This window comes from Salvelinus sp. IW2-2015, linkage group LG31 (assembly GCF_002910315.2).
Source record: "Salvelinus sp. IW2-2015 linkage group LG31, ASM291031v2, whole genome shotgun sequence".
NCBI lineage: Eukaryota > Metazoa > Chordata > Actinopteri > Salmoniformes > Salmonidae > Salvelinus > Salvelinus sp. IW2-2015.
In genome coordinates, this window is record NC_036870.1 from 5,572,549 (window position 1) to 5,585,277 (window position 12,729).

General features: G+C 39.2%; 2 protein-coding genes and 2 long non-coding RNA genes across 5 annotated transcripts in view; 1 reads left to right on the forward strand and 3 right to left on the reverse strand.

The window, feature by feature from the left end:
- Positions 1-12,729, forward strand: part of LOC139023332 (uncharacterized) — a 92,810-nt gene that overhangs the window by 33,396 nt on the left and 46,685 nt on the right. The window lies entirely within an intron of this gene.
- Positions 1-12,729, reverse strand: part of LOC139023334 (uncharacterized) — a 107,872-nt gene that overhangs the window by 26,832 nt on the left and 68,311 nt on the right. The window lies entirely within an intron of this gene.
- Positions 1-12,729, reverse strand: part of LOC111955879 (zinc finger protein 436-like) — a 50,000-nt gene that overhangs the window by 9,565 nt on the left and 27,706 nt on the right. The gene's annotated exons all lie outside the window — the stretch shown is intronic.
- Positions 6,864-9,505, reverse strand: LOC111955467 (zinc finger protein 180-like). The gene is made up of 2 exons (XM_070436272.1): positions 8,800-9,505; positions 6,864-7,709 (listed from the first exon to the last, which is right to left on the reverse strand). Exons 1-2 carry the CDS (start codon positions 9,167-9,169, stop codon positions 6,901-6,903), a joined length of 1,179 nt encoding a protein of 392 aa, XP_070292373.1. The 5' UTR covers positions 9,170-9,505; the 3' UTR covers positions 6,864-6,900.

The following is a 12,729-nucleotide window of genomic DNA, read 5'->3' on the forward strand; positions in this document are numbered from 1 at the left end:
AGATTACCCATTATAAATTAAATGAAAATGTGCATATGAAAATCATAACTTGCACACAGATTGGTAAAAATGGTCATAGAAATTGCACTCCAACTGGAAAAGGTTGCCGACTGCTGGTGTAGTCTATTACTGAAAATTTCAGGAGCATAACGGCAGAATTTACGAAAGTCCAGGCAATCTTCACTGGCAATTCTAGAATATACTATATAGCCTAGAAACCTGGTTAAACGATCATTATGACATCATGGATGAATTCTAGAATATACTATATAGCCTAGAAACCTGGTTAAACTATCATTATGACATCATGGATGAATTCTAGAATATACAATATAGCCTAGAAACCTGGTTAAACTATCATTATGACCTAATGGATGGCCAGTCCTTGTATTCATAGTGTAGTGAATTCAGGGGGTAGCCCTGATCTGAACTCAAACCTGGGTCCAGCGACTGTCAAGCCAACACCGTATAACTGTTACGCCAAGATGTCTTAACTTCTTGACGAGGTCGTTAGGTGTTGGGTTACGGTTTCTACAATATCGTTCTCTATGAATTTGAGAGTGGTTACACTTCTCCTTCCTCCATCCCTCAGCTGTTTACCAAACCAAGTCTCTGGGCAGCCATTTTGTTGCTGTTTAAAAAAAACACACAACCCAGCAATCTGCAGTTCAAACAATAACAAATCTGTCATTCCACCACTGTTTTGGTAATAAGATGATTATGGGGTTGGAGAAATGTAACTACAGACATAAAGACCTAAGGACTGACCATCCATGATAACAACATTATAGTTTTAACCATGTTTTAACCATGTTGAGGCTATACAGTGTTGATTTACATTGTTTCTAAACATTAGAGTAAAAAAAGCTTATTTACAGTTGAACTAAGCTCATGAAGCATGGTTTATATTCTTCAAGAATCAATGGCTATAAGTAAATAATTTAAAAGTCACAATATGGATGTAGCAATTGCAGATTTCCGCTTTAACACCAAACATCAGTACAACAACTGCAGAGTTTGTGCCTCTGTTTTTAAGACAGTACTTCCTAGAGTTAATCAAGGAACGGTCTCTCAAAACCATCTTATGGCTAAATTCATCGTTAGAACAATTGGATGCCTTAAGATGCGTTTGGGAAACCGGGCCCAGATATCCAGTTTCCTCCTCTTCCGACTTGACAGTCATCTCCCCCTCCTCCTCTTTCACTCCATAAACTGCATCCTCCTCTCCTTTTACTGTAACATCCTCCTCTCCTTTTACTGTAACATCCTCCTCCTCTTTCACTCTGAACGCGTCTTTCTCTTCTTTCACAGTAACGGCCTCATCCTCTTCTTCTTGTTTTACTGTGATATCCGCCTCTTCTTTAGCAGGAGGTGAGTAGCTTAGTGACCGCATGGTCGGAGATGTTAGCTAGTTAGGCTAATGCTAACTTAGTTAGCTAATGCTAACTAACTTAACTTAAGCCCGCTAGCTGACTAATTACAACAACAGCGTAAATATGAAATTAAATCGGATAACTAACTAGACGACAGAAGTGGGTTTAAAACACAGTGGCTAATATACACTAACGCGTCTAAAGAGCTTTATTGGTTCGGCTATTTTGGCTAGGAAGCTACGGAGGAGGTTGACTACCTGTAGCTGCTGTTGAAAGAAGCGTTCCGTCCACTAGATTATACGTCACACTAACAGCACTGCCTTAAAGCCCCACACCAGACCTAGTCTGTTCATTATATACATCTACATGATGTATTGTTACACCATGTAGGAGCAGTATAGACCTAGTCTGTTCATTATATACATCTACATGATGTATTGTGACGTCGCTGCTTATTTATCATTATCTGATAGTTTGACTGAATTAATCAGAAACTTCCTTAAAAATGCAGATGTCAAGTTGATGTAAAGTTTGATTCTCACTGATTATGATCTGCACTAATCAACACATGCATCTATCTGATAGTCTCAATGTAATATTATTATTTAATAATAAAACATTTAAAACGATTTGTTTGTAAAAACATAACTTTGTCCTCAACTGCGTCGGCACGCGTGTCTGCAGATGGCGATGTGCGGTCTTTCAGGCGACGCTGCTAGTGTGACGTATAATCTAGTGGACGAAACACTTCAACAATAACAGCGAGTCATCCACCTCGGTAGCCAACATAGCTGAAAGATTCAAGCTGTTTAGACTGTTTCGGTGTATTTAAGCCACTATGTTTTAAACACACTTCTGTCGGCTTATGCCGTTTAGCTAGTTACCCCCTTTAATTCTATATTTACCTTGCTAGTAGCTAGCTATAATCTAGTGGATGGAACGCTTCTTTCAACAGCAGCAACAGTTAGTCAGCCATCTCGGTAGCTTGCTAGACAAAATAGCCGAACCAATACACCTCTTTAGACGCTTTAGTGTATATTAGCCACTGTGTTATAAACCCACTTCTGTCATCTAGTTTATTATCCGATTTAATTTCATATTTACGGTGTTGTTGTTATTAGTCAGCTAGCGGGCTGGTTAAGTTAGCATTAGCCTAGCTAGCTAACGTCTCCGACCATGAGGTCACTAAGCTAATCTCTACCTGCTAAAGAAGAGGAGGTCTGCTGGACGGAGAAAGAAGCTCTGGTGAAAGAGGAGAAGTAAGAGGAGGCTGTTACAATACAAAAACAAGTAGAGGGTGAGGCTGTTACAGTGAAAGAAGAGAAATACGTTTCAGTGAAGGAAGAGGAAGACGCGTTCAGAGTGAAAGAGGAGGAGGATGCAGTATTTGGAGTGAAAGACGAGGAGGGGGAGATGACTGTCACATCGAAGAAGAGGATATCTAAGGCAGGTTTCCCAAACGCATCTTAAGGCATCCAACGATGAACTTAGCCGTAAGATGGTTTTGAGAAACCTGGCCCTGATTAATACTAGTAAGTACTGTCTTAAATACAGAGGCACAAACTCTGCAGTTGTTGAACTGATGTGTGGTGTTAAAGTGGAAATATGCAATTGCTACACCCATATTTGGACTTTTAAATTATTTATTTATAGCCATTGATTCTTGAAGAATATATCACTTGCCTCATGAGCTTAGTTCAACTGTTGTACCCCCATCAGAACCCCAAATAATATTTTTTTACTCCAATGTTTAGAAACATTGTAAATCAACACTTTATAGCCTCAACATGGTTAAAACTATAAAGCTGATATCATGGATGGTCAGTCCTTGCCTCCATCGGTCTGTCTGTCACCCTTTACACTTGTACTGTACTGAAATGATCCCTCTACACATGTACTGTATTGGAATGATCCCTCTACACCATTTACACATGTACTGTACTGAAATGATCCCTCTACACCCTTTACACATGTACTGTAATGATCCCTCTACAGCCTTTACACATGTACTGCACTGGAATTATCCCTCTACACATGTACTGCACTCGAATTATCACATTGGCTGGCAGAAACTTGCTGTTTTTTTATTGGGCCATCAAAACTGTCTCAGTGATTTTTGTGATTGGTTACATTTCAGTCACATGTGCATAAGGGAGAGGGGGTGTCTGATGTCTGCAGGTCAATGCAACTGAGAAATATGATCCTTGTAATTATTCTCTGTGAATATCAGCAGTGATAATGATTGTGAAATATTTAGTTCATTTCATGAGAGCAAAATGATAATTAATCATTTCTGAACAACCATTTTTTATTTAATGTCTATTAAGTATCTTATCAACTTTATTTCACTTGGTGATGATTCATTGTAGAGAACACAACATGACAATACATGACATCTACAGTGGCAAGAAAAAGTATGTGAACCCTTTGGAATGACCTAGATTTCTGCATAAATTMGTCATCAAATTTGATAATAAATAATAACAAACAAATTATTGTATTTTTCTTGTCTATATTGAATACATAATTTAAACATTCACAGTGTAGGTTGGAAAAAGTATGTGAACCCCTAGGCTAATGACTTCTACAAAAGCTAATTGGAGTAGAGTCAGCTAACCTGGAGACCAATGAGACGAGATTGGAGATGTTGGTTAGAGCTGCCCTGCCTTATAATAAAGACTCACAAAATTTGAGTTTGCTATTCACAAGAAGCATTGCCTGATGTGAATCATGCCTTGAACAAAATAGATCTCAGAAGACCTAAGATTAAGAATTGTTGACTTGCATAAAGCTGGAAAGGGTTTACAAAAGTATCTCTAAAAGCCTTGATGTTCATCAGTCCACGGTAAGACAAATTGTCTATAAATGGATAAAGTTCAGCGCTGTTGCTACTCTCCCTAGAAGTGGCCGTCCAGCAAAGATGACTGCAAGAGCACAGTGCAGAATGCTCAATGAAGTTAAGAAGAATCCTAGAGTGTCAGCTAAAGACTTACAGAAATCTCTGGAACARGKTAACATCTCTGTTGYCGAGTCTACYATARGTAAAACACTAAACAAGAATGGTGTTCATGGGAGGACACCACGGAAGAAACCACTGCTGTCCAAAAAAAACATTGCTGCATGTCTGAAGTTTGCAAAAGTGCACCTGGATGTTCCACAGAGCTACTGGCAACATGTTCTGTGGATACATTAAACTAAAGTTGAGTTGTTTGGAAGGAAAACACAACACCATGTGTGGAGAAAAAAAGGCACAGCACAGCAACATCAAAACCTCATCCCAACTGTAAAGTATGGTGGAGGGAGCATCGTGGTTTGGGGCTGTTTTGCTGCTTCAGGGCCTGGACAGCTTGCTATCATCGAGGGAAAAATAAATCCCCAAGTTTATCAATACATTTTGCAGGAGAATGTTAGGCTATCTGTCCTCCAATTGAAGCTCAAGTTGGGTGAAGCAAAACGACCCAAAACACAGAAGTAAATTAACAACAGAATAGCTTAAACAGAAGAAAATACGCCTTCTGAAGTGGCCCAGTCAGAGTCCTGACCTCAATCCGATTGAGATGCTGTGGCATGACCTCAAGAGAGCAGWTCACACCAGACATCCCAAGAATATTGCTMAACTGAAACAGTTTTGTAAAGAGGAATGTCCAAAATTACTCCTGACCGTTGTGCAGGTCTGATCCGCAACTACAGAAAATGTTTGGTTGAGGTTATTGCTGCCAAAMGAGGGTCAACCAGTTATTAAATCCAAGGGTTCACATACTTTTTCCACCCTGCACTGCGAATGATTACATGGTGTGTTCAATAAAGACATGAAAACATATTGTTTGTGTGTTATTAGTTTAAGCAGACTTTGTTTGTCTATTGTTGTGACCTAGATGAAGATCAAATTTTATGACCAATTTATGCAGAAACCAGGTATTTCCAAAGGGTTCACATACTTTTTCTTGCCACTAAGTAGCTGAATATGCTTATGGATTAACAGTCTAACAGTTTGAAGGGCACAKCTCATGCCATTCTGGTTGAACAGTGAGAGACTAGTTAATTATGGACTAACAGTTTGCCAGTTTGAAGGGCACAACTCATGTTATTCTGGTTAAACAGTAAGAGACTAGTTGAGTTTCATATTGGGGCTAAATGGCTAATGTAATGATGCATTAAGCCATGTATAATAATATATATATACAGTACCAGTAAAACACACCTTATTTAAGGGTTTTTATTTTTACTATTTTCTACATTGTAGAATAATAGTGAAGACATCAAAACTATGAAATAACACAATAATGGAATCCTGAAGAAACCAAAAAAGTGTTAAACAAATCAAAAAATATTGTATATTCTTCAAAGTAGCCACCCTTTGCCTTGACAGGTTTTCACACTACTGGCAATCTGTCAAATAAATCAAGAGATAAAAACAAATTGCAGTGGTAAGAAGGTTTGTCTCCTGTGTGTGTTCTCTGGTGTCTATTCAGGCTGCTTGACTGAGTAAAACTTTTCCCACACTGATCACAGCTATCATGGGGAGAACAAGTATTTGATACACTGCCGATTTTGCAGGTTTTCCTACTTACAAGCATGTAGAGGTCTGTAATTTGTATCATAGGTACACTTCAACTGTGAGAGACGGAATCTAAAACAAAAATCCAGAAAATCACATTGTATTATTTTTAAGTAATTAATTTGCATTTTATTGCATGACATAAGTATTTGATACATCAGAAAAGCAGAACTTAATATTTGGTACAGAAACCTTTGTTGCAATTACAGAGATCATACGTTTCCTGTAGTTCTTGAGCAGGTTTGCACACATTGCAGCAGGGATTTTGGCCACTCCTCCATACAGACCTTCTCCAGATCCTTCAGGTTTCGGGGCTGTCGCTGGGCAATACGGACTTTCAGCTCCCTCCAAAGATGTTCTATTGGGTTCAGGTCTGGAGACTGGCTAGGCCACTCCAGGACCTTGAGATGCTTCTTACGGAGCCACTCTTAGTTGCCCTGGCTGTGTGTTTCGGGTCGTTGTCATGCTGGAAGACCCAGCCACGACCCATCTTCAATGCTCTTACTGAGGGAAGGAGGTTGTTGGCCAAGATCTCGTGATACATAGCCCATCCATCCTCCCCTCAATACGGTGCAGTCGTCCTGTCCCCTTTGCAGAAAAGCATCCCCAAAGAATGATGTTTCCACCTCCATGCTTCATGGTTGGGATGGTGTTCTTGGGGTTGTACTCATCCTTCTTCATCTCCAAACACGGCGAGTGGAGTTTAGACCAAAAAGCTCTATTTTTGTCTCATCAGGCCACATGACCTTCTCCATTCCTCCTCTGGATCATCCAACTGTCTCTCACAGTTGAAGTGTACCTATGATAAAAAATTACAGACCTCTACATGCTTTGTAAGTAGGAAAACCTGAAAAATCGGCAGTGTATCAAATACTTGTTCTCCCCACTGTTAGGCTTCTCTCCTGTTGTGTGTTCTCTGGTGTATACCAGGTTACATGACTGAGTAAAACTCTTCCACATACATCACAGCTATAAGGCTTCTCTCCTGTGTGTGTTCTTGGTGCTCTTTAAGGTGTTCTCTCCGAGAATTGAGTTTTTCCCACATTGCTCACAGCTATATGGCTGCTCTCCTGTGTGTGTTCTCTGGTGTGATACCAGGTTGCTTGACTGAGTAAAACTCTTGCCACATTGATCACAGCTATATGGCTGCTCTCCTGTGTGTGTTCTCTGGTGTGATACCAGGTTGCATGACTGAGTAAAACTCTTGCCACACTGATCACAGCTATAAGGTTTCTCTCCTGTGTGTGTTCTCTGGTGCTCTTTAAGGCGTTCTCCCAGAGAAAAGTTTTTCCCACATTGCTCACAGCTATATGGCTGCTCTCCTGTGTGTGTTCTCTGGTGTGATACCAGGTTGCTTAACTGAGTAAAACTCTTGCCACACTGATCACAGCTATATGGCTGCTCTCCTGTGTGTGTTCTCTGATGTGTTACCAGGTTGCTTGACTGAGTAAAACTCTTGCCACACTGATCACAGCTATAAGGCTTCTCTCTTGTGTGTGTTCTCTGGTGTGTTTTTAGATTACTTGAATTAGTAAAACTCTTCCCACATTGATTACAGCTATAAGGTTTCTCTCCTGTGTGTACTCGCTGGTGTATTTTTAGTTTTGATGAAGATTTGCAATGTTTCCCACAGTCAGAGCAGCAGTGAGGTTTCTTTCCTGTGGGTCTCTGATGGTGTTTCTTGAGGTGTCCTGATGTGGAGAGACTCTTTTTTGCCTTGTCAGCTTCATGATGTTGTTGAAGCTCCCCAGAGGGCCCACGATAGTCCCGTCTCTCTCCTGTGTGAACAACAAAGTCAGACAGATGGTTAAAGGCCCACAACAGCGGAAATCCACTGTAAAAGGTGATGCCAACAGCGTAGCCATGATGTTGTACAACAATAGTCGTCTGTAATGAATGTAATGATTATTTGACATTTGTCTTCAAATGAGCAAGAATAGTCATATTTTGTCTTGTTTTCACATTAGTAGTAACATCTAAGATTGTAGACTAAATGTCTTCTAAGTCTTGTTTTAGTTTGATTTTGGTCCACCAGCCAGTGTGGCAGGCAGAGGAAAGAATATACCAGCCACTGATTTTTTACCAGGCCAAATATTTTTTTGACATGACTGATTACACCAAAAATCACAACAGCAAGAAAACGAATGAGCATGCTTGGCAACGTTTGTAAAACAAGAAATGTAAGTATGAAGTAATGTGGTATATTGCTCCATGTAATTACATTTGTGACCGGAGTCTTTTAACCAATGTGTTAAAATAATACGTTTAGATACAATAGTAATGATGAACAGTTGTAGAAGTGAACAAACATCAAGAATCAACAAAGTGCCTGTCCTGCCAGATAAAATGCTTACTAATTATTATAGTTCAGGGCTCTACGCTGACAAGTTTATGTACTGAACATAAATATAAACGCAACATGGAAAGTGTTGGTCCCATGTTTCATGCGGGATCGTCTGAGGAGAGGGTGCAGAGGAGTATTTCTGTCTGTAATAATGCCCTTTTGTGGGGAAAAACTCAGTCCGATTGGCTGGGCCTGGCTCCCCAGTGGGTGGGCCTATGGCAGCGCACCTGCCCAGTCTTGAAATCCATAGATTAGTGCCTAATGAATTTATTTAAATTGACTTCTATAAACTGTAACTCAGTAAAATGTTTGAAATTGTTGCATGTTGCGTTTATAATATTGTTCAGTATTTAGGAGCTGGGCAATTCCACAGTAGCGGAATTACACCAGACTGATTTTTTACTTTAAAATGTATCCACAAAAACTATTCCTGCTTTAAAACCACGTTTGTGTACATCAGTTCAACAACTGCAGAGTTTGTGCCCCCGTTATTAAATATTAGTATTTACTGGTGTTAATCTGACCTTCCGTCTCCTCATCCTCTCCTTCCTCCTTCACTTCAAAATCTGCATCTTCCTCTTCCTCTTCTTTTACTGAAACATTCTCCTCTTTCACTCTGAACGCGTCTTCCTCTTCTTTCACTGAAACGTCTTTCTCTTCTCCTTTTACTGTAACATCCTCCTCCTCTTTCACTCTGAACGCGTCTTCCTCTTCTTTCACTCTAACGTCTTTCTCTTCTTCTTTTACTGTAACAGCCTCATCCTCTACTTCTATTTTTACTGTGACATCCTCCTCTTCCTTCTCCTCTTTCACGACAACCTTCAGACACAGAGCTTCTTTCTCCGTCCAGCAGACTTCTTCTTCAGCAGGAGGGGTGAAGTGTAGGGAGCTCATGTTCGGGGATATTAGCTCGCTAGTTAGCTATCATTAGCGACTAGATTAGTGCTAATTTAACCAGCCAGCTACTATAGCTGACTAATAAAAACAACGTAAATATGAAATGAAATAGGTTAAGAAGTAGATACGACAGAAGTGTGTCTAAAACACAGCAGCTAATATAGACCAAATGGGTATAAATAGCTGGAATCTTTCGGCTATGTTGGCTAGTAAGCTACCGAGGTGGTCGACTAGCTGTTTATGAAGAACCGTCCACTAGATTATACGTCACGCTAGCAGCATCGCCTGAAAAACGCACATCGCCGTCTGCTGACTGGAGTGGGAAACGCAGTTGAGGATCATATTTTATTTTCAGATCAAGTTAATTTTAAATGTATTTAATGAACTTTTTTAAACTTTAGTTTACAGCGCATTTGGAAAGTATTCAGACACCTTGACTTTTTCCACATTTTGTTACGTTACAGCCTTATTCTAAAATGGATTAAATAGAAAATGTTCCTCATCAATCTACACACAATACCCCATAATGACAAAGACAAAGTAGGTTTTTCGAAATTGTCGGAAAATTATTACAAATAAAAAACAGAAATACCTTATTTACATAAGTATTCAGACCCTTTGCTATGAGACATATTACGGACATATTCAATCTCTCCCTATCCCAGTCTCTGTCACCCACATGCTTGAAGATGTCCACCATTGTTCCTGTACCCAATATTATTTTTTATTTAACCTTTATTTAACTAGGCAAGTCAGTTAAGTACAAATTCTTATTTACAATGACGGCCTACCCCGGCCAAACCAGGAGATGCAGCCTGCTTAACTGTTGCGCCACTCAGGAGCCCGTAAAGCAAAGATAACTGAACTAAATGAAGATCGCCCCCCAGCACTCACTCTCATCATGAAGTGCTTTGAGAGACTAGTCAAGGATCATATCACCTCCACCTTACCTGTCACCTAGACCCACTTCAATTTGATTAACGCCCCAATAGATCCACAGAAGATGCAAGCGCCATCACACTGCACTACCCATCTGGACAAGAGGAATACCTATGTAAGAATGCTGTTAATTGACTATAGCTCAGCATTCAACACATAGTACCCTCCAAGCTCATCATTAAACTTGACCCTGGGTCTGAACCCACCCTGTGTAACTGTCCTGGACTTCCTGACGGGCCATCCCCAGGTGGTGAAGGTAGAAAAAAACACTCCACTTCGCAGAAACTCACAAGAAGGGTGCTCAGCCCCCTCATTGTATTCTGTTCACGCACATGACTGCGTGGCACGCAAGCCTCAATTATCAAGTTTGCAGACGACACAACAGTAGTAGGCATGATTACCAGCAAATGATAGCCTACAGGCGGAAGTGAGGGCCCTGGAGTGTGTGCCAAAGAAAAAACCTCTCCACCAACATCAACAAACAAAGGAGATGATCGTGGACTTCAGAAACAGCAGAGGAGCACCCCCATCCACATTGATGGGCCCGCAGTGGAGAAAGGTGGAAACTTCAGGTTCCTTGGTGTACACATCACTGACAAACTAAATGTCCACCAAACACAGACAGTGTGGTGTAGAAGGCGACACTCTTCAACTCAGGAGGCTGAAGAAATTTGCTAGGCACCTAAACCCTCACAAACTTTTACAAGTGTACAATGAGAGCATCCTGTCAGGCTGTATCACCGCCTAGTACGGCAACTGCACCCCCGCAACTGACCCCCCCCCCCCGGGATGCGGTCTGCCCAAATGCATCACCGGGGGCAACTACCTGCCCTGCCGGACACTTCAGCCCCGATGTCACAGAAGCCAAAAAGATAATCAAGGACAACAACCACCCGAGCCACTGCCTGTTCACCCCGTTATCATCCAGAAGGCGAGGTCAGTACAGGTACATGAAAGCTGGGACAGAGAGACTGAAAAACAGCTTCTATCTCAATGCCATCAAACTGTTAAATACTGTTAAATAGCCATCACTAGCACATTAGAGGCTGCTGCCTATATACATAGACTTGGAATCACTGGCCACTTTAAAAATGGAACACCAGTCACTTTAATAATGTTTACATATTTTGCATTACTCATCTCATATGTATATACTGTATTCTATACTATTCTACTGTATCTTAGTCTATGCCGCTCTGACATTACTCCCCTAAATTTGTATATATTGTTAATTCCATTCCTTTAGATGTGTGTATTGTTGTGAAGTTGTTCGATATTACTGCACTGTTGTCCTTGAGTGTCCCAGCCAGAGCCCGGACTTGAACCCGATCAAACATCTCTGGAGAGACATGAAAATAGCTGTGCAGCGACACTCCCCATCCAACCTAACAGAGCTTGAGAGGATCTCCAGAGAAGAATGGTAGAAACTCCCCAAATACAGGTGTGCCAAGCTTGTAGTGTCATACCCAAGAAGACTCAAGGCTGTAATCGCCGCCAAAGGTGTTTCAACAAAGTACTGAGTAAAGGGTCTGAACACTTATGTAAATGTACGATTGGGCCGTTGTCATCACACTTCCATGATTAGTAAGAATTWGATTTATAGGACTATTGTTTTTTATGATTCATACATACTTTCCTAACCCTAAAATGTACCTAAATAATCTACAAGATCAGAGTATTTTTAAATCTACCAGTTGGAGATGAATGATGACTTCCTTTAGTTGATAGATTAGATTCTAGAACTAGATTCTGTTCTCTCCATCTATTCTAGATTCTAGAACTAGATTCTGTTCTCTCCATCTATTCTAGATTCTAGAACTAGATTATATACCACAAGAAGACTCAAGGCTGTAATCGCCGCAAAGGTGTTTCAACAAAGTATCTGAGTAAAGGGTCTGAACACTTATGTAATGTACGATTGGGCGTTGTCATCACACTTCCATGATTAGTAAGAATTAGATTTTATAGGACTATTGTTTTTTATGATTCATCATACTTTCCTAACCCTAAATGTACCTAAATAATCTATCCAAAAAAAAGAAAAAAAAAAAAAAAAAGAGCAAAAAACAAAAAAAAAAAAAAAACAAAAAAAAAAAAAAAAACAACAAAAAAAAAAAAAAAAAAAAAAAAAAAAAAAAAAACAAAAAAAACAAGAAAAAAAAAAAAAAGAAAAAAAAAAATAAAAAAAAATACAAACAAAACATCAAATTAAAACAGAAAAAAAAAAATACAAAAAAGAAAAACAAAAACAAAAAAAGAGAAAAAAAATAAAAAAAAAAAAATAAAAAAAAAATACAAAAAAAAAATAAAAAAAAAAAAAAACAAAAATAAGACAAAAAAAAAAAAAGCCTCAAAAAAACAAAAAAAAAAAGCAAAAAAAAAAAGAAAAAAAAAAAAAAAAAACAGAAAAAAAAGCAACAAAAAAAAAAAAAAACAAAGCAAAACTAAAGAAAGAAAAAAAAACAATAAAAAAAGTCAAAAAAAATAAAGAAAAAAATCACCAAAAAAAAAAAAAAAAAACAAAAAAAAAAAAAGAAAAAAATAAAAAAAGATCAGAGTATTTTTAAATTCTACCAGTTGGATGAAATGATGATCTTCCTTTAAGTTGATAGATTAGA